A 21,577-nucleotide genomic window follows, 5' to 3' on the forward strand; every position below is an offset into this window, starting at 1 on the left:
GCCAGCTGATCACTAACCACTCAGCAATCACGCGCCACACATGCTGGCAGCCACAGTTCGCCCTAACGCCAGATCGTGAAATTGCTGAAATCCGCTTCTTCATCCCCAATCAACGTCAAGAATCGCCTGGTGCCGTGCACCACCTCGCCACATCCTTCCTGATGCTAACCAACGATGTGTTTCAGTAAGAAATGAAGGGCAGCACCATGATTGGGAGACCGGGTTGGATACCTGCTTTCGGCACCGCGCCGCCCTTCCGGAAGGACAGACGATCCTGCGAATTTCAAAGGAACCCAATCTAGCGCTTTGCCTCTGCATCGTGGCCCGCCAGATGCGCCCTTTCCTTGGCTTCCGCTTCTGACATGTCCTCGGGCGGTTTTGCTGACGCAAATGGATTATGCGAATGGTGGTGATGGCCCGCATGGTCTTTGTCCTTTTTCTTGTCGCTTGACGCTTCCTTCTTCTTTTCTTGCTTCTTGGCCGCTTCCGCCATGAGCTGCTCAAAAGCCATGTAGTCGCCTTCTTCATCCGGGTCACGTTCAGCCTATCATTGGGTTAGCTAGATTCCGTGTCTCGGTTGAGCACTCCAAAGACGCACCTTCTGATAAATTGTCCCGCTCAGTATCAAAGCATGTGCCCTTTCAGCCCTCTTCTCCACTTTTACCGTCTTATCATTCAAGATCTTGTCGCAAACGTCTCTCAATACGCCTTGGATTTCATATTTACTTCCCTTCCATGCTGCAGCAAGGATCTTTCCGGTGACTCGCTTCTCGTACTCGGCCTTTTTCTCATCTGTCCAGTCCTCGCCCCCTTTCTCTTCCATTTTGGCCATTTCTTCCATGGTCAACTGTGCATCAATGGCGGTGGAAATGGTGTTCCAGGTTTCTTTGGCAAGCGTGGTCTTATCCTTGAGTCTGCTAAAGAAGCCAGATATGCCAAGGAATTTCTGCGACTTGAGGAAAGAGCTTGCCTTTTGTATATAAGTGGTACCAATTGCGTGAAGAATCTCAAGACCAAAGGATTCCATTTTCAAGTTCTCGACTTCGAGCCTAGTCTTCTCCTCGAACGCTTTCGTCACATCTGGCCCTTTGTCCGTCTCTGTCCACACACTGATACGGTCAATCAATTTTTTGGCCAAAGTGTCGACTCGCTCGTCTCGGATCCTCCTTCGTTCTTTTTCATACGCATCCAAACGCTCCCGCTGTTCTTTGGTCAGACCGCCCTTCTTCTTCTCCTTCTTTCGGAGTTCTTTCTCTTCGGCTGTCAATCCAGCGGCATCCATACGAGCATCTTCCTCAGATTTGTCCATTATGGCTTGTTGGCCATGGTATCTTCGGGGTGTACTGGTTCCAGAGCTGGCTTGTTCGGGAGTTCTACCCCCTGTGGGCCGTGGTGGTAGATGAGGGGGCGTACTTGATGGTGCAGCTGTAGAAGCTTCGGCAGTAGCATCGGAAGCGTATGGTGGTGGAGGTTGTGCAGTTGATGGTGTAGTGGAGTTTGCCCTGGCTTCTTTTTCCTTGTCATCGTGTACCTTCAACTTCTCGTCTGCCTGGGCAGCTAGTTCTTCTTCCTGCATCTGTTCCATGGTAATATCCATAGTATGGGTCAAGTCTTTCATCAAGGAAATCTCGCCGATCAGATCAACAAAAGCATCGCCCCCAAATATCATGCTGAAGAACTCGGCTGGGTCCTCAAAGCCAGCACTCGGCATAGCTTTCTCCTTGCCGAATCTGTCATACTGTGATCGTAATTCCTTGTTCGACAGGACTTGATATGCTTCACCGATGGCTTGGAAGCGAGCGTGTGCTGACTCGTCGCCAGGGTTCTTGTCTAGGCAGTGTTAGCATGTAAATGAAAAGAAATCGACTTTCTTCCCGTAACAGACCTGGATGGGTGGTGATGGCAAGCTTGCGATACGCCTTCTTTATTTCCAACTCCGAGGCATTCGTGGGTACTCCAAGGGCATCGTAATATGTTGTGTCTACTACCTTCGCCATGACGGGCGGATCTACCCACCGTGACCGCAGTTCAGGATGGGATGTTCAAATCGTTGTCGAGGTCGGAACTGAATCAGATTTATGTGTAGGCCGGATATGCTACGTCTGGAGAGTTTGGATTTGACTGAGCAGTTTTCAAGTGAGGGCGACGTCAAAGGTCGCATTTAGGCAGACTGAGACATTGAAATCATATTTGCACTGATGCTCTCTGCAAGTGTCCGTATTCTGGATTTTAATCCTTGACGCAAGAGCACGCGGCAATGAGATTCCCCCCTAAACCCCCTTTACCCCCCCTAGTATGGATCCTGAGAATTTCTAGGAGTGTTCTCGCACCCCCCCCGGAGCCATGGCTGCGGCCTAGCTTGCGCCCCTGAACCTTCGCCCTCGTGGAACTTTTTCTTTACAGGATGCGGAGAGAGCTGATCCGTGAACATGCCACGAGTCCAGGATAAGCACAACCATGACTTGAAACAGTTCAGCCATATTAAAAGTCAATCGATGCCCTTCAACCGGAGTTCCAACTCTCTGGACCAGGAATATCCGGCATTATGGTCAAAGTCACCGATATCCTCTACTACGTGATCAATCCTCAGGAATTGCGATCAATCATCCAATGGTATGTTGCATTACTGATTGCCTACTCTACTGCTCTAATCTTACCAAGGAAGGTATGGCATCAGCCCGTACATGAGCGCGAAGAGGATAAGGAGTCAGTCTCCTCCCGAATATGCTTCGATTTTTTGGACAAGACCAGCCGCAGTTTCAGCGCGGTGATTCAAGAATTACATCCAGAACTACTCCTCCCAGTCTGTTTGTTCTACCTGACACTTCGAGGTCTCGACACCATCGAGGATGATACCTCTATTCCTGCCGAGACGAAGACACCCTTGTTGAGAGATTTCCATGATAGATTAGAGGAAGATGGCTGGTGTTTTACTGGTAATAGACCGGAGGAAAAGGACCGGGAGTTGCTTGTTCAATTCAAACATGTTGTCACAGAGTTCAAGAAGATCAAGCCTGCTTATCGGGATATCATCAAGGATATGACGGACAAAATGGGGAATGGTATGGCAGATTACATCAACAATGCTGAGTTCAACGAGGTGGGCGTGGACAAGATTGAAGATTATGAATTATACTGTCACTACGTTGCAGGACTTGTTGGTGAAGGTTTAACACGCCTGTTCGTCGAGAGTGGTTACGGTAACCCAGCGCTACTCCAAAAGCCACATCTTCACGAATCAATGGGCCGTTTCCTCCAAAAGACAAACATCATCCGGGACATCAAAGAAGACTTTGACGACAAGCGGATATTCTGGCCCCGAGAGATATGGTCAAAGCATGTGGACAAATTCGAGGATCTCCTCAAGCCAGAGTATAGAGATGCCGCGTTGAATTGCAGCTCTGAGATGGTGCTCAATGCACTCAACAACGCGGATGAATGTCTTTTTTACCTTGCTGGTTTGAAAGAACAGAGTGTATTCAACTTCTGCGCAATTCCCCAATCCATGGCCATTGCAACTCTGGCATTATGTTTCCGAAACCCCAAGATGTTCGAACGAAACATCAAAATCACCAAAGGTCAAGCATGCCAAATAATGGTGGCATCAACCCAAAACCTGAGACTGGTCTGTGAAGTCTTCCGCGACCATGTCCGACTGATTCATAAGAAGAATGTTCCGCAAGACCCCAGCTTTCTCAAGATCAGCATCGCTTGTGGCAAGATAGAGCAATTCATCGAGTCGATATTCCCTTCACAAAGACCGGAAGATGTCATCCGATCGAAGCCAGGTGATCCCAAGACGCTCAAGGCGTTGGAGAAGGAAACACAAGACAAGGAGGCAAGGCACGATATGTTGATGATGATGATGGCTATGGGGACCATGCTTCTTGTTGTGTCAGGCCTTATGGTACGTTTCCGACACCACCCCCATCAAGTCCCCATCTTCTTTGACACAATGATGTAGTTCGGTCTCGCATGGCTCTTGGGAGCTCGATTCGATCTCGCATTCGCAGGTGTCAAAAAAGGCATGCAAGATATCATGGCCGGTAATTGGCGTCCACCTCCGGGTAGCTCTGGGGCCGAAAAGCTAGCCAAGCAGTTCGACCACGACGAGATTTGAGGGTGATGAATGAGGTAATGGAGCTTGTATGGCAGTGGTATGTAAGTCAAGGGACCACCAATTGCACAATACTTTCCCCCAGTTTGGAGATGCCGATGGCAATGTTGATGTTCTCAATGCTCTTCTTTCTTTCCAAATATTGGTTGATGGAACGGAGAAATGGAATGTAAATGCCTTTCAACAATTCCATTCCTTTGACGTTCTACCACGGCGAAGATTTTGAGATGACCCTTCACGCTCTTGCTCTACCTGCCCAAAATTCCTCGAGCGACTGGATATCACGTCTTCCTATTTTACCACTTCATATCCTTTTCCATCTCCAAACTCAACAGTCTGGCAGCTAGCACGGCAAAATGTTACTCTCAATACCGGTATTCTACAATTTAATACACGCGTTCTGTTCTCCAATTTCAAATGACTATCAGATCCCGTTTCTAATTTGCCCTCTCCCCCTCGAGAAGGAAGGAGGAAAAGAGGCGAGACCCAGAAATACGAAAGCACGGATGTCAAATTACAATCCAGCTCCACCTCCATTCCCTCAGCAGGGAGTAGATACATTGGCTGCCCGATTGTGCCGAAGAAGTGCTGATATCAGTCCCTCCTTTTTCGGGAAGGAGAGTGCTCATTGGTTTCTCAGAAAAGGAAACCTGTCTGTCGCTGGCTACTGTCTTTGATTCCGTTTGCGGGATAGAGATGCAAGTGTGGCGCGGCGACCTGGTATGAGCACACATTTCACATGTATGAAGAGAAACACGAACACAGGTCTGTGGATAAGTTAGAGAGGAGCGGGTTGTGGTGTAGCTGGAAATCGAGGAGGAGAGTAGAGTAGAGCTAGTTAGGTGGTAGACAGCTTAGGATCTAGGGCTAGTGAAATAAATAATGTGGTTGTGCAGGCCTTGCTTTGATAGTCGGGCTTCGGGATTTGATTTGGCTACCCTTAGGATTGTGCGACGATGAGAGGTTCGCTTCAAAATAGGACAGCAATGTACAAAGGTCCTCTATTCGGAGCCCTAGCCCGCCGGCTAGGCATCTCTTATAGGTCGTCAGGAAATGCTGACTTGGCTGTGCGCGCGTAGCTGTATGTGTCCTCGCGCAAAAATCGAAATCGTGAATGGATTCTCTTCTCTGTTATCTCAAGGTGGGCCAGCCGTTGCGGTCTCCCGGTCTATCCCTCCTTCTCCCTCTTCCCTCTCTGTGGGGCCCAATACAGGACTTGAATGTGCCCAGCCAACCGAAGTCACCCTTCCAAGCCATTGCTCCATACTCATTGAGATACATGATCTTGTGCCCGTGGATCCCGAAACCGGAACGGGAGAATTGCTGAAAGCCAGGACGCCTTCTGGTGAATGTAAAGAAACTCCAGGACGATGCCGGTTCCATACAGAGGCTGTTTCTAGAGTAGGCACGGTGAAATGGCGTCCGATATCTGTGCAACGGATATCCACACCGCTCGATATGCGATACCATCATACATCCCTTACAATTGGTCTGAGTATGTAGTCTTCCTCTGTAAAGATTCAAGCAATATTGCCCGCCATGCCCATAAAGATAGCTTGGACTGCTAACTGCAGAGACCAGAGCCCGACCTTCTTGATCCGGCGCATACGAGCTTGATCATCAGTGACATCGCGAGCGAAGGCTTCATAAGTCTGGAAGTGCTACAAGTCAGTCGGCGAATTGTAACGGAAGCGAATGGAATTAAATCGTTCCCTTGTGACTTACCTCTGCACTTAGATCTTCCATCAAACCGCTATCGAACAAACTCCAACTACCATCAAAGTCGCTTGCTCGTTTCACGACCCGGCAGTTAATGGGAATGAAAGTCCGTCGAGAATTGATGTATCCGACAATAGGTCGAATCAAGGCATTGTTTACATAGCTGAGATCTCTAGTGAAGAGTGGAACCGCGGCCCTAACATCGTTCAGGTGGATCCTCAAGTCCATGACGAGAAAGCGTTTATCATCCTCTGTTTCTTGATCCGTCTCATTGAACGCGGACGGCTGTCGCTTTTTCTCGGTCAGGGCGGCCTCCATTCTCTCGTAGAAATCACTCATGACTTTGAGGACGCTTTCGTCGCTATCGGCTGGGAACATGATGTCTGCTACGATGTCGACGTTTCCTTCATGGATCCATGAAAATGGGCCTTGCACACCACGGTTGAGATGGTCGATATTCAAGCTGTCGACGCGAATGCGAGAATACTTTTTCCAAGGATTATTTTCATGATGGGTATCGTGCGTTGTTGCGATGTGAGAGTGGTTCTGGTGTGGATGGATGGTGAATAAGGAATTATCATAAGCGCCGTGCATTTGATTGGCAGAGAGGATATCGTAGAAAAGCCATCGTTTGCGCAGTTGAGGGAGGTCAGCGGAGAAAATGCTCACCGTGAAGGGTCGAAAGCCTTTGGGCTGATGAAGCGTAACCAGAACATCTTCCAATTTGAAAGAATCTATCTCAAAATCTCCAGGATTATGCTCATGTCTGTACGATTTTGGATCAATATATTCGCCTGTCCAATGAACATTAGTTCTATCGACAACCCCACGCATGCCTTTAACTTCGACATTCTGCAAAATTCCTTTTGAATTGAACCATTTCGCGAACGATAACGTCACGAGCACTTCGTTGATGGAAAGGTCAAACTGGGTGTAATTTGTGTCCTCGTTGGGATCAGCATTGGCCGCTGCGGCTGCAATTGCTGCGCTTTCTCGAGTTCCCTTACTTACTCCAGCTCCATCAATCTGGCCTGGTCTCCTTGAGACGAAGACGTTCTCGAACTTGATGACACCACTTCGCCATTCGGGCACAATAGCCGACTCGAAGACCACATTGATACCGGTGGACTTGGTAAGATAATTTCCCACCCATCGAGCTAGCGTCTCCTGTGCAAAGACGGTATTGATGGCAAGGATGGCCAGGGAGAAGAATGTAGTGGTACCAATTACTATCCAGAGGAGATGTCCAACAAGTATCCAGGATATGAAGCCAGTGATCTCATCAATATTGAATGGACGTACGCTGCGTATCGAGAACCACTTGAATCGTATCTTCAGTCGTGACCAAAATCCCGTTGCTGCCGAAAGTAGTTCTTCCTTTGTCGGTCTGTGAAAGTGTGGCATGTGCGGCATATGTATACGATCGATAAGATGCGGGTGGTTGTTGGGAGCTGCCGATGCGTCAGGAGGTATGAATGAAGCTTTCTGGCCTGTCTCCTTTCCCCCACCCTGCGGGCTGCTTTTGTCTTTCCTGTCAGCCTGCTGCTGAGACGCGTTGCTGAAGTGTCTCAGCCCAGGAGGTCGGATCCCCTCACCGGTTGTCTGGACAGACGACCAGGGCTGTGATGATCCTGAGGCAGGAAGTGCTGCCCATAAAATCCGGGACGCATCCTGTGGTGATTTTTTGGTAGGCGAGCGTGCTTCTGCTAGGCGAGGAACTTTCGCTTGACGCTTCGACAGCGATGGACAACTCAAAGGTAGTGGAGCTTCCGTATGGCGAAACTCATCCCGAATAGGAACATCTTTGCACTCTCTCAAAATCTGGGGTGGACGGTAATACCTCAAGATTTGAGGATCAAAGGATGCTGGTGGTCTTTGTGTGACTCGAGTTATCCGGGGAGGTATTGTAAAGTATTTTTGGATATTGAGCAGAACCCGTCCAGTGACAGGACTCGTCATGTTCGATATAGCATGGTGATGGGAATCGTGTGGGCTCAATGGCGCCTTAAAATGGTGCGGAGAAACAAATGATGTTCCTTTGTCGCGATGACGGATGATTTTCCCAAGCAAGATTTTGGAGCTCATGCATCATGTATGTACTACGGGGGAGGGCATAGATATTGTTAGGCTGACGCTAGTAAGCTTGCTCCGAAACAGCTGTTTTACAGATTATGTAATGGTCTCGATATCTCTATTTCTTTCACAAAAGAACCTCAAAAAATTTGACTGGAGAAGCGCAAACACATTTTTGCACTCATATAATCTATCTAAACTTCTCTTAAGAGTGATTCTCAGCTGGTCAGCTTTATTATTACATAAATATAGTGATACAGAGATCGCCAAGGAGTCTGATCAAAGCCAATCAGAATGTGTGGCGCTGTATCATAACCAGTCGCTACTAACACCAACCTAACAATATTTATGCCCCTTTCCCAGAAGTACTAATATCTGCACTCTTTTTTTGTTCAATTAGCAGCTGACATCTTGGTTGGGAAAAGATTGTAGTTTCCATTTTCACGAATCCAAAAAATGTTGGCGACCCTAGTCCTTAGACATACGAGACAATGGCTACTTTCACTAAGCCCGTCTAAAGGACTGAGGCAAGCCAGATCCTTCGCTTTGTGATGGGGGCAAAGCAGATGTATGCTGCTTTCTTTCTCGTTTTGGGCATCAGAAATCTCGCAATTCCACATTGAACCTTTACATGAGCGACTGATATCACCCTTTTTGCTAGACATCGTGGGGTGTATATACGGCTTTATCGTATTCTGCTATACTACTGGACAGAAATTTGCTATGGAAAAGTTACAACTCGAGGCTGTTGAAGCATCCTCTGGGTCAGGCTTCCAGCAAACTCTCAACGTTCCGTTGGTCCCGACCTCCCCATCATCTCGCACAAATCCTTGTCCGAGCAAGGAGAAGCCTACGTGGCCAAAGAGTTCCATGACCAAAGTCCGTGGTTGTCGGCCTTCTCAGCACTCCAAAGCCAACTCGAATTGGTTTTGCTGGAAATCGCCTCGGCCATAACAAGCATTTTTGTTATTGCCGCTCTGGTTGCTATTCTTTGCGTGTATAATGGTCACGCGGCGCCATCATGGCTGTATGGGATTACAGTAAGCAACTTCATAAGCTTCATTTTACGTGCCACTAGACTCTTAAATGACAGGCCAATGCGCTCGTATCTATCCTAGTGACTGCAGCGAAGAGCATGCTGCTGCTTGCTGTCGCTGAAAGCTTCAGCCAGTACAAATGGCTCTACTTTCGTGAACACAAAGCCACTTGCAAATCTGCAAATGTTCGACGCCACCAGTAGGGTCTATTGGGAGCCCTCCAGCTACCATTCATGTTCGGCGTGTAGTTAGTCCCTTCACCAAATATTCATGTGCTCTGCTGATGATTTCTTTAGATTTCTTACTCTGGTCAGCTGCGTTATCATCGTGATCTGTTTGACGCTTGATCTAAAAGCGCAGCTAGTCCTCACTTATCAGATGATGCTTATGTCTTCTCACGAGGCTTGGATTAGACAAGCGCAGACTTACAGAGGAGGATTAAATGACACTTGTTAGCAGATCCGTTCATTGATTCTCTATTCCCTTGGATAAGCTGACATCGTCAAGCTATCTTAACTATGAACGCAATACTCGCAGTTGTCTATAGTGAATTGCTTGCACCAAATACCATACAATCACTTACAACTGTCTGTGTCACCAACAATTGCACGTTCCCAGCCTTCACTTCGCCGGGATTCTGTAGCGAAAGTTGCAATATTACAGAAGCTATGATTCGAACCTGTACGATTACCAGTACGTCTACCTGCAACTACAAACTTCCGAATGAGTTTGTAAGTTTAGGCGAACGACTCACTTCCATACCAATTCAGGAAAAACTTCCTCTGGCCAGCCAATTCGCCACAACCTTCCCGATCGTGCAATAAAAGCCTTAGGTAACCTATTACATCCTTTAGGGCTCTAGAGCCGAATCCTACCCCAGAAGTGCTGCTTCAACATGTCACTTTCAGCGCCTTGTTCTCCTGTATTCAAAGTTATAACGTTAGCGTCATAGCGGACAGGACATCTTTTTTCTGTTTTAACGACCTGGCGAAGCACTAGTGACAATGATTACGTGAAAATTGAAGCATTGAATGACACTTACGTTCTGATATTCACCGTTCTATGAAAAACCTTTCCGATCCCCTTCAGATCAGAAATGACCACCCAAATCTCCAGGTTCGGTCTGACAATTCAACAAACTTGAACGACCCCTCGACTGCTTTACCTTACCTTCCAAAATTGCCCCGTTCCTCAGTACCCAGTGTATCCTTAGTGGTATTATCATTACAGCACCTACGTCGGCCCCTACAGCATTGCAAGGCGCTTCCACAAGTTTCCTTTCTATATACCCAAGATTATTAGTCCTCCAGGTGGAATCCCTGCACAATTGAGATACACTACAGTAATTAAATTGGATCTTCAATACAAATTAATTACGTCTTTGTTGCGTAGAACATATCTAGATTTTCTCAACAATGAGTAAAGCTTGGCGGACGCGTCCCTCCTCTCCTCCTTTCTTAGTTCTCAACACCAAGTTATCAATCCATATCTACTACCTATTTCGGTACTGATACGGTCACAACAGTACAGAGGGCTGTTAGGATCCCAGGGGAGTGCAAGGGCAATAGAACAGTATAAGGGTGGATGGAATGACTTATTGAGCGCAAAGAACTAGAAGAGAGAAGAGAGATCCAAATACCAAGAGGCCTTTGTGCCATAAAAGAACGTAGAACCTTCTCAGTAGCTGCCAAACAAGGCAGCTTGTCAAACAAGAGAATGATCTACTAGAGTCCTCCTGGCCCTCACAACGAGTACCCTGCTTGGCGGTTATAATAAGGGCCTGGTCTTGTACCCTTGGAATGGCCAGAACTGCCTGTACCGTACCACGGTACCATTGGTACGGTTGGTACGGTTGGGCTGTTTCCGAACGCTGGTCCTATGCGTGATCTCAGCTTTCTTCTTTATAATCTCGGTTATCCTGCAGACGAGCACGTAAAGCAGACTTGTTTGAAATCCTCCGTAGTGGCGTATATGTCCCACGGACTGGATCGGACGAGGGTGGAGGAGAGGAGCACAGGACAGGTCACGGAGATGGAGAGTGCAGCTGCGAAGGTGAAGATTAGGCTTGCGAGGCATGGGGAGTTGAGTTGGAGGTTGCTTAAGGTTCGGAGGAGGGTAAAAGGGATACTACTTAGTACATAAGGGGAAGTAAATGACCATGATAGCAGCTATGAGTTTCTGGTAAGATGATAACACACGTGGGACTCTACTCGATTACGATCCGTGAGCTTACACTTTACCTGTAACGAAGCCAAGAGGTGCCTTTTGAATCCCACTGCGTTGGTCACGATACGGAACACTGAGATGTTGAACCAAAAGGACCGCGGCCACAATTGGCCACTAACCAGTTATTTGTCTGACATATCTCTATTCAAGGCACAACTTTGAAACAGCGCCCGCACTGATCCAAGCTTCCGTAGTAGTTGCCAATCGCCTACAACGCGAATGCCCCCAAGCTTCAATCCTGAGAGTACCAGTACCGCCCCAACTAGGAAAATGCTGGACCGAGAAAGGCATTAGTAACAGACGGGTTGGCAAGCCTTGATGAGCGAAACAATGTGACTTAACGCCGAGAACACCCATACCTCAGTATTATGGATGTTTGACAGGAGTCGTTATTTTCGACCTCACATTCACAAGTAGCGCCACCGTTCAATCCTCTCAGTTCCCTCAATTATACCAATGAGGCAACGTACTACTTTCTGCAATGACAGCAATATACTCTCTACATTTTCACGGCATTGAACTGTCCATACTACTTTCAATGGGAGCGTAGTATCCAATTTATGATAGGAGTAGCAAGCTCAATCCTTTTGAGCCAATCAAGGTGATCATTGGGACTTGAAGACTAAATACCTGTTGTAAAAATCCCCACACTCACTTACGAGTACTTATCAAACACGGCGGCGCTGTTGTGTGGACGAGTCAGACCAAAATCCAGTGTGCGTCAACCAACAACTTCACGCCTATCTCCAGCGTGAACAGACTGAAGAAGACAGCGTCTTCCCTGTCGGACATCCATAACCCTGCTGAAAATTGGTGGAGACCTCACGATGCCTGCGCCTACAGCCCTTCAGCGGCGGCCAGAGGAACTTATACAAGACATTGCAGAGACGGTACCTCTACCAGAAGATGACGACCTGCTCATAACAACAAACTCGTTCACTTCGCTCCCCACCGAGAACCCTACTTCACCATCATCAAATCCCTTACCATCCGCCAACCCGCCCACAACCGACACAGAAATGACCACCATCGACCCAGAAGGCCGACCCCTCTTCCCCGCCTCCACCGACACCCCAACCATCCACCGGATCCAACAACGCAAAATCCCCATCCCACCGCACCGCATGACACCGCTCAGATCCTCCTGGCCCAAGATCTACCCACCCCTAGTCGAGCACCTGAACCTGCAAGTACGCATGAACACCAAATCGCGCGCCGTCGAGCTCCGTACCTCGCGACACACCACGCACGCCGACGCGCTGCAAAAAGGCGAAGACTTCCTCAAAGCCTTCACCCTCGGCTTCGACGTCGACGACGCCATCGCCCTGCTCCGTCTCGACGATCTCTACATCGAGACCTTTGAGATCAAGGATGTCAAAACGCTTCAGGGCGAGCACCTAGGGAGGGCGATTGGCCGCATAGCGGGCAAGGACGGAAAGACCAAGTTTGCGATCGAGAATACGTCGCGCACGCGGGTGGTGTTGGCGGATAGTAAGATTCATATTCTGGGTGGGTTTGGGAATATCAGGATTGCGAGGGAGGCGATTGTTAGTTTGATTTTGGGGAAGCCACCTGGGAAGGTGTACGGCAATTTAAGGGGAGTGGCCGGGAGGATGAAGGAGAGATTTTAATTGAAGATTGTGCTTCACACGGAACATGAAAAGCTGGTTGTAGGGAGTGAGATTATACGTAGTAGAGGCATAGCACTGGCGCTTGGATTGTGATGATGCGAGAGGAGCAATGATGCATAGATCTACAGGGGATGATACCAAGTCCGAATTGTCGGGCAGAACAGACTCTATTCGACGCCTGCTAAACCGCTAGAAAACATGCTTTACCATGTCCCAATTCTCCTGCTCAATCCCTCTTTAACGGCTCAAATATCTCCTGAACACCCTCCTTGGTAATGATCATCATCTGCAGCCCATCACCAACCTCAATGTGTCTCTCCACCGCGCTCGTAAAAGCATCCCTAACCAGCCCTTGCACCGTATCCTGACTCAAATCCGTCAATTGACGTTGCTGCAGCGCATGGCCCTCCCCGCTTCCCGGTACATGCTGATTCTTGTAATTGACCTGATTGTCCAAGAACGGCATGATAAGGCTCGCCGCCGCGCCCGCCGCCCTGCACTGCTCCCGCTCATAGCTCCCCACAGGATCGTACGAGTACAGCGCCCCTTTGCCATCCTCGTCCATGCCCCCCAAAATCGCATGCACGTAGTACGGGAAGAAACGCTTCGAATAGAGAATCGTGCTCAGCCTCTGCGCGCACGCTTTCACAGACATCGCCTTGCCGTGCTGGTATCGGTACATCTTCACGATTGTGTCGAGGCGTTCTTTCAGGGCGTTGCCGTCGGCGGCGAAGCCTACTACGGACAGGACGATGCGCGAGGATGGGTCATCGGCTCCTATGCGAAAGACTTTTGGTGCGTGTCGGGTATTGATGTTGTAGCCGGAGGTGGAGCGAGTGTCGCCGGCGAGGATGGCGAAGGTTGAGCCTGTTATGCCAAGGGTAGATCCGCCGTTGTCGGTGTAGCTGTGGCAGAGAAGTTTAGTTGAGAGCTATATGAGTAACGCGGAACAGAAATCGAGGTTGAGGTTGAGGTTTGTGCTTACGGATAGAAGGCATGCTGTCTTGGACCGGATGAGTGAGAGGTAGGGTTTGGAATTGACTTTGAGAATGAGTAGCCAAGTGCATCTGAGTGAGCCGCTGTATCGCTCATGAGAGAAGCCATGGTGAGATGAGAGGTCGGAGGTTATTTATGAGTCCAACGCAGGGTAGAAGGTGTTAAAGGTCAAGTTGAACAGAAATGCATCATTGAAGTCGAAGCTTGATGCAACGCGTGCCAGATTTGGAGCCTGAGCATTTTGCCAAGCCAACATCTTTAGCCGGTCGAGCGGTCGAGCATGACCTGAGGCCTTCAAAGTTACTCACACCACCGTCGAGTCCGAGGCGTGATTGTTGCTGTCAGTCGGTGCCTTCGAAACTGACTAGACTTTGCAGGATGAGTGCGCTTGTTGGCTACGAGACTAGCAGCGAAGAAGAAGAAGAAGAAGAAGAAGAAGAAACAGCTACCGCTGCTCCCAAGGCAGCTTCTACAGTAGAAACGTCTGCTGCGCCGACTAGCACGACCATTGAGAGCAATCTTTCAAATGGTACGGACGTGAATACTTCAGCGGCCCGTGTCTCTGAACCGGCTACTGTTGGACCCCTTCTTGGACCGAGTGCTCCTCTAAATGGTGACATGATCAATGCAGAATCACCGACACAGGCATTCGAGGATATGTCGGAGCGTGATACTATTCGACATCTGACTCAAGCTTCTATACCTATGACCTCGATACCTCCTTCACCGCCTGGCTCGCCTGATCCAGCAGCGAATGCAAAGTTCGCTCGCTTCCTAGGATTGAAGGCTAAAGGTGTGCATTTCAATGAAGACCTCGCCAAGAAATCAAGTTTTCTCAATCCTGCCTTGCTGGCTGCCATGATGGCTCGTGCCGGTATCGACGAGGCAGATCAATACAACACTTCTCTGCCGCTCGACCTGTGGAGTCCAAAGGGTTTCCCGGAGTGGGCTTACAAGGAGGAACTTCATAAGGCTCAGCAGGCAATCAGGGACAAGGAAGTGGCAGAAAAGAAGGCTTTGTCTGCTGCTGGCAAACGCGCGATTGAATTTGCCCCGTCCGGTGGGAACTCTGGTGATTCCAGCAGCAGATCCACCCCCAGCTACCAGAAGAAGCGAAGAAGACCTTGAACATGCACAGCGTTATCGGGGTGCAGGAAAAGGGTCTTGTTCAAATCTGTCTTTTTCTCGCCCAAGGACCAGGAAATTGGATGATGAGTTGGAGCAAAACGCTCATGCACCGTTTAATATCGTGATGCAGGAGAAATTTCGCTCCGGCAGGTGACTAAGATAACGGGTAAGTCAACTGGTAGATAAGCAGCATGTCAAGCAGGCAGAAGAGCCGTTGAGGCCGAAGACAATATGCAGACGGAACCGCAAAGCATCAGTTGACATGTCCTCTTAGGAATGGCACAGTGCAGGCGTAAATTACATTCACATCAATCGAACAAGCATGCTGCATTCACTTGCCAAAGTCAAGAGGTCTTCCATCTCCAAGCATCAAATTTAACCGGAATTCGCACGCATTCTCGGCGGTAGGCCCGCCTGTAATATTTGTCGCAAACGAACACCAACGTCTACTGAGCCCATTCCCATCAAAACAACGTAGCTAGAGGAAAAGATGCCGGATACAGACAAGCTCAGGAATGAAACATCATCTACAGGCTTCTTGCTCTTCTGACTCGATCAGGCATTCACTGAAACCTTCATGGATCCCAGTGTGTGCATAACTAGCAGGACCCCTCAATCGAATCAGAGCACGGATTGCTGCGGACAAAGTTGATAAGCGCGGGTGATGGGATCTGGTCTGACGCCAACTGACTGGTTCTACGCAGTCATTGGTTTCTTTTGGTAGAGCTGGGAGAGTGGGTCGAGGTGGTAAGGGGGGTAACTGGCCCCCTTTGAGGGTACCTGCAGCTGCAAGTTATTGGTTTGGGGTCTCAACTCCAGAAGTCTGATCTGCACCCAGGAGTGATTTAACTATGGTGGGTTTAACTTTTACGGTTATGCGCCAGAACTGATGTCCCTGCAAGCTGCACGGTGGAAAGTGTTCGAGGACTATCTAAGCTTGTCACTAGCCCATGATGCTTTTGGTGCGGAGGGCATCATCCCTCTCACCTGTAGTGACTCCAGTCAAAAAGGTAGGATGCGAAGGTGGAGAGATGATGGAGAATCTGATAGATGGCTCAATCGTTGTACCAGCTGCGCTGACACTGTTCCACCTTTGAATCCGAATCTGATGTGTGGAGGGCCCATAAAATTAAATTCCTTAACTAGACCCTTATTATTATGTCAGCCGTGGCGCTTCTATTCCCCATCAATACGGAGCATAGGCCCAAGGAAGCAGTCTTTCCGCAGATGAAGGCCCAGCATATCTTGGGTCATCCTGATCAAATACTAGCATATGGCTTTAAACGCTAGACGTAGGTTAAAGTGGTGGTCATGAACAATGGACATGTAGGTGTTGTGGGTCAGGGAGCGGAGGGACCTCGGGAGCTACCTCGTACTCTGATCTGCCTGACAAAGCCTCCAAGGCGTCGATTGCAACCTTGTGGAGGATTTCGCTCGCTCAGATGTCTGCTGTTACTATGCACGACTGCCAGCCCTATTTAACCTCAACAGTGGTGAATGCACGGAATCTCTGAGCAACGTACCCTGAAGTTGAGCAGTTACATCCGACTGTTATGAGCCCGAAGCGCTCAGCTCACCTGCAGCTGCATCTTGATATAGCCACCGACAGGGATACGACAAAAGGCTCTCAAGCAGGATCAGGCGTCAGAGACCATTTTGCTCCTTTTAACGGGGAGCGTACGACTTCAGATACCAGACAGCCGCTGTCTTTGATGCGATCAAACACCGCTCTTACACCCGCCAAGCACGTCGTCGCCTGAGCGCCGTTTCATCACCGTCAGGCACTTTGGCCCCAATGGAAAGAGGCGGGCGACCTCATGAAGTGCTTCATCTACCCAGACGTAATCCGACGCCATTGCAATCTCCATTGAGCAATACACTCATACCACGCGACTTCCTCAGCCAGCGCTCAGGGGCGCAAGACTTAGACATACCGGGAGCAGATACTACACCTAATAATCTGCCTCCTGGTCTCCCATCGACAGCGTCACCGGATGCCGGTCATTTCTCCCTCACTTTCCCCTTCGCGACCATGCCTTCGATAGCCAATCCACATTCACCCCGACCTCTTCATCACAAGGAGAACGGCGATCAGCTTCCGCAGGGACAACGAGAGCCCAATGCCAATAGCAGGAAGAGCGGATCTGCGAAGAAGGAGGGGTCTAAAAGAACACCAACTGAGGATTGTACCACTTTGAGGAAGGTCTCCAGCCCAGGCGTGCCCTGCAATGCTGTCAACCAACCTCACCCCTCTCCACCCGCTTCGCCCAGATCGACGAATTCCATGGAAAAGGAAGACCATAAGATCGACAGAGTGTCTCTTCCCAGAAACTCGTCGATAGAATCAGCACATTCTTCGACTTCTTCCTCAGCTGAGCACTCGCACAAATCCTCCAATGACACTACTCATACAGAATCCCCAGAGATTCAACATCTTATTTCCGCCGCAGGCTCCGCTGAGAACCTGATCTCACACCTTCTGAAAGACAAGCAGCACGCAGCGTCGCAAAACGCCCAATTGTGGAAATTGGTTGACAAGCAACGCTCATTGCTGATGGGGCTAAATCAGGACCTCGAACGTGCCATAAGAGATAAAGAAAAATATCGCAAGAAGTTGAAGGATTTACAGACGCAGGCTGCTGCGCCGCATTCGTCCGGACTGACTACACCAGAGCAGTCCCAAAATGTAGGTGGCAAGGTAAAAACTGGACAACAGGCTCCCACGAAGGAAGATAATACTTCACTAGCTCAGGCTCCAGTCTGCACTCCAAAGGACAGGGCCATCAACAGCCTCAACAGCTCTCCTTTAGATCTTACCATGATGCCATCACCACTTCACCTCCTTCAAGGTCAACAGAAGCTTCAAGTCACTGAGGCGATGGGAAAAAGTGAAGTCAAAGACAAGCAGCAAATGCCCACATTGGCCTCAATTCAAGTTTCGAACAAAGCCTCAGTCGCGCCCAATGACTATCAGTCATCGAGTGAAAGTCATCATCAACCAGTACAGGCGAGCTTTTTGAAGTCCCCGTCACCCACACAAGCACAGAGTACAAAACAAAATACGGACCCTACTTCAACCTCCATGGGTGCGAGCCCTGCGACAGAAAGAGCAGAAAAGAATCTTCATCCCACGAGGAAACCCCCACCGGCTCCACTGAATCTCAATCAAGCTAAGCCAAAGAACCATCTCCTGCAGGACTTTGCGTCTATTGATCATTTACATTCCGATCATGAGCCGTCACAGCACATACAAGAAGTTCCCCTTTCTCAGAGAGGGCGCCGCAAGACTAGAGAAGAGGATGACCGCGATCGTGAGATGGCAGCACAACAAGAAGAAGCTGCCCGGAGCCGCTCAAGTAAATCCAGTAAATCAGGGAAGAAAAAATCCAAGCAAGAATCGAACACTGAAGCACAAACGACAGTGGCTCCTGTTATACCGCCCAGTGTAACATCGCCGACTCCAAGGCAAGTTGCCATCCCACCTCCATCTGAGGCTGCACTCAATGGTCCATCCCTTCCAAGTTCCATCGCTGCGGTTCTATCACCGAATTCGCTCGGCGCTGCGCCGACTGCACCTGTTGTCGAACGTACACTCACTGTTCCTCCGATGAGCCCTGGCTTGCCCGTCAGCCCTCGACCGATCGACAGGCCGCCTGGGTCACCAATGCCTCGATTGCCTAGGGAGGGATCTGGTATCCCGTTATCTCCACCCCTGTCTCCAAGAGGTGCAGCGCCCATCCTCCCACTCTCTCCTCGATTTCCGGGATCCGCTATTCCACCGTCGGCTGCTCCCGTTGCAATTTCATCTCCGCCCCCTTCTCAGGAATCATTTTCCCAACCGAGCTCACCGAGGATTCAAGAACTGCCCCGTCCGACCGTGAACACAAGTGCTGCCAACGATAGAGTTGAAAGTAGAGAATCTCCTGTCAGCTCGTTCCATGGCGTACACATCGACCGAAGCTTGATGGATCCTGCTTTTCCAAAGCTGCTGTTGCCTCCAAGAGCGCTCTCGTCTATCATAGTAAGGGTTTCTTCGTCTCGGCTGCGCCCCAAAAGGCAAAGTTACCTTGTTCTCAAGTCGAACGATGAAGATCCTGTCTTCACTTTGTCCATCTTCTCGCGTTCGGAAGGCCGAGAGTTGTGGCGTGTGGAAAAGGTCATAATGGCTTTGCCACAACTGGATTCGCAGATGAAAAGTGTGTCGAAGTTCGCTACAAAATTGCCAGAACGAAAGCTCTTCAGTGGGCACTCTCCTGCGATAATCGATGCTCGTAGAACTGCGCTCAACCATTACATTGAAGAACTACTAGAGGCGGCAGTTGATGAACGATCCGCCCTTGTTGTCTGCCAGTTCTTGTCCAACGATGTTATTGAGGCCCGTGACGATGAGACCAGTCTTCTCACTCCATCGCAGCGCAATAAGCCGGTACTAGCTTTGGGAGCAGAAGGACGACCTGTGAAGGAAGGCTACCTCACCAAGCGGGGAAAGAACTTTGGCGGATGGAAGGTCAGATATTTCATACTCCATGGTGCTGAATTGAAATACTTTGAAGCACCAGGAGGAACTCATCTTGGTACCATCAAACTGCAAAATGCTCAGATCGGAAAGCAGACTCAATCGCCATCACCATCGCGGACAGACGATGACGTTGAAAATCAATATAGACACGCATTCCTGGTCCTCGAACCAAAGCGAAAAGACTCGTCAAGTTTGGTCAGGCATGTTCTATGTGCTGAGAGTGACGAAGAGAGGGATGAGTGGGTACTGGTTCTGATGCAGCATTGCGACAACCAGTCAGACGACGAAAAGAATAAGCAGCCAGTCTCGAGGCGTGCTGAGGACGGCAAGAATCACATCACAGGCTTTGAAGCCAAGGTCAAGCAGTATTCCGAAATTCAAAATGCAGCACCCCATGACGCCCAGACAACCGTACGGCCTACCACGGATGAACTTAAAGTAATAGGCTATGAGCAAGTGACTGCTGGCACGGCACCAACCATCGGTGTTCAGCACACCAAGCGTCGCCAAGAAACAACTCCCTCTCCTGCCAGCGGCTCCTCTGCCCCAAGTGTCGAAACCAGTTCTGCTCACGATCAGCAGGCGGCTTCCCAGTCTTCGAAATCTATCTCCGGACCAACCAACGGCGGTGTCATCCAAGATGCAGGATCATGGGGCAACAAACCTCCACCACAAACCAATGTTAAAGACAAAAAGCGCAGCATGTGGGGTTTCCGCCAGCGTGGTGGATCAGACAGCGTGCAGACTATCCAGCCACTTCCGAATTGTGGAGCGTTCAATCTTTCGCAAACCCAGTACGGACCTATCCGAGCAGTGTTTGGCCTGCCTCTGACAGAAGCTGTTGAGTTGTGTCCGCCTCGAGGAGTGAATGTGACCCTGCCTGCGGTGGTATACAGGTGCATAGAATATCTTCAGGCCAAGGATGCTGCAAGTGAGGAAGGGATTTTCCGGCTTAGTGGCTCCAACATCGTCATCAAGGCCCTCCGCGAGCGCTTCAATACCGAAGGAGACGTCAATTTCATTGCAGACGACCAGTATTACGACGTCCACGCTGTGGCCTCTCTATTCAAGTCATACCTACGAGAGCTACCCACCACTGTTCTCACCAAAGAACTGCACCTAGATTTCTTGCATGTTTTAGAGCTCGACGAGAAAAGCAAGAAGATTGCTGCGTTCAATGTTCTGGTTCACAGACTGCCTCAGGTTAATCTCGCATTGCTAAGAGCACTGTCTCAATATCTCATTCAGGTTGTTAACAATGCCGACAAGAACAAGATGAATGTCCGAAATATGGGTATCGTGTTCTCACCGACGCTCAACATTCCTGCTCCTGTTTTTTCCATGTTCCTGACAGACTTCGAGGCTATCTTTGGCAGCGAGCCTGCAGAAAGGGCGCCGGCACCTGCGCCAGAGCAAACCAAGACCATAGAGTTCTTAGTCCCGAATCAGCTGACCCCCGAGGACATCCGTTCGCCTCGCCATCAGATATTCACAGACCTGCCAACTCCTGCTTACAATCAGACTACATTTTCAGAAGGACCGCCTCCTGCTCAGTTCCCGATGCAGCAGCCCTCAATGAACTCGAATCCCCCCAACGCCAGCGTTGCACAGAATACTGGGTTTATTCCAATGCAACCCTCGTACGAGACGAAAACATATGTTCCTGATCCACAAGCGCTCACGCAGCCTCAACAGCGATATTCAATGGTACCTCCACTTGCTCAGCGAGCTGAGTACGGGTCGATGAATATGATGCTGGCTCCATCCAATGCTGCCACGCTGAAGGCTAAGAGACGAGAAAGCTCGATGCTGTTCATGGGCATGGGTCACCGGAAAAGCTCAGTTCCGAAACTGAGAGACGATTCTGGTATGTCATCTTTACCCTAATATTTATTTCACGTCCCCACTGACTGCTATTAGCAACTGGACTCGTGCCTAACAACAACTTTGAATAACATTTGCAACTTGAAGATGACTGAATTTCCTCTTTCGTCTTACCGACACATCTACTTCCACCATGTATTCCTTCATACAAGACACTGTGAAGAACGAGGCTGGTACGCTCAGTCACACGTGCCTACGCTCAAGCTTCATCAACTCTGGGGCCAGGTCGGGCGGGACCCGAGGAAGC

The 21,577-nt window shown here is 49.5% G+C and overlaps 7 protein-coding genes across 7 annotated transcripts; 4 read left to right on the top strand and 3 right to left on the bottom strand.

The window, feature by feature from the left end:
* Window positions 1-298: 298 nt before the first annotated feature.
* On the bottom strand, window positions 299-1,997 carry EPUS_05832 (uncharacterized protein; the record flags this gene model as incomplete). Its single annotated transcript, XM_007787893.1, has 3 exons — window positions 299-544; window positions 599-1,830; window positions 1,886-1,997. The coding sequence occupies 3 exons, from the start codon at window positions 1,995-1,997 to the stop codon at window positions 299-301; spliced, it is 1,590 nt and encodes a 529-aa protein (XP_007786083.1).
* Window positions 1,998-2,545: 548 nt separating this feature from the next.
* On the top strand, window positions 2,546-4,120 carry EPUS_05833 (squalene synthase; the record flags this gene model as incomplete). Its single annotated transcript, XM_007787894.1, has 2 exons — window positions 2,546-3,907; window positions 3,965-4,120. The coding sequence occupies 2 exons, from the start codon at window positions 2,546-2,548 to the stop codon at window positions 4,118-4,120; spliced, it is 1,518 nt and encodes a 505-aa protein (XP_007786084.1).
* A 1,517-nt stretch (window positions 4,121-5,637) lies between these two features.
* Window positions 5,638-7,795, bottom strand: EPUS_05834 (uncharacterized protein; the record flags this gene model as incomplete). Its single annotated transcript, XM_007787895.1, has 2 exons — window positions 5,638-5,778; window positions 5,843-7,795. The coding sequence occupies 2 exons, from the start codon at window positions 7,793-7,795 to the stop codon at window positions 5,638-5,640; spliced, it is 2,094 nt and encodes a 697-aa protein (XP_007786085.1).
* A 4,204-nt stretch (window positions 7,796-11,999) lies between these two features.
* On the top strand, window positions 12,000-12,803 carry EPUS_05835 (Pre-rRNA-processing protein PNO1; the record flags this gene model as incomplete). The annotated part of the gene is made up of 1 exon (XM_007787896.1): window positions 12,000-12,803. The coding sequence occupies one exon, from the start codon at window positions 12,000-12,002 to the stop codon at window positions 12,801-12,803; it is 804 nt and encodes a 267-aa protein (XP_007786086.1).
* A 226-nt stretch (window positions 12,804-13,029) lies between these two features.
* EPUS_05836 (Proteasome component C5) lies at window positions 13,030-13,907 on the bottom strand (the record flags this gene model as incomplete). Its single annotated transcript, XM_007787897.1, has 2 exons — window positions 13,030-13,708; window positions 13,789-13,907. 2 exons carry the CDS (start codon window positions 13,905-13,907, stop codon window positions 13,030-13,032), a joined length of 798 nt encoding a protein of 265 aa, XP_007786087.1.
* Window positions 13,908-14,177: 270 nt separating this feature from the next.
* EPUS_05837 (uncharacterized protein) lies at window positions 14,178-14,927 on the top strand (the record flags this gene model as incomplete). The annotated part of the gene is made up of 1 exon (XM_007787898.1): window positions 14,178-14,927. One exon carries the CDS (start codon window positions 14,178-14,180, stop codon window positions 14,925-14,927), a length of 750 nt encoding a protein of 249 aa, XP_007786088.1.
* A 1,795-nt stretch (window positions 14,928-16,722) lies between these two features.
* Window positions 16,723-21,401, top strand: EPUS_05838 (uncharacterized protein; the record flags this gene model as incomplete). The annotated part of the gene is made up of 2 exons (XM_007787899.1): window positions 16,723-21,313; window positions 21,367-21,401. 2 exons carry the CDS (start codon window positions 16,723-16,725, stop codon window positions 21,399-21,401), a joined length of 4,626 nt encoding a protein of 1,541 aa, XP_007786089.1.
* Between the last annotated feature and the right edge of the window lie 176 nt (window positions 21,402-21,577).

The sequence above is a fragment of the Endocarpon pusillum genome, assembly GCF_000464535.1.
Source record: "Endocarpon pusillum Z07020 unplaced genomic scaffold C706125, whole genome shotgun sequence".
Lineage (NCBI taxonomy): Eukaryota > Fungi > Ascomycota > Eurotiomycetes > Verrucariales > Verrucariaceae > Endocarpon > Endocarpon pusillum.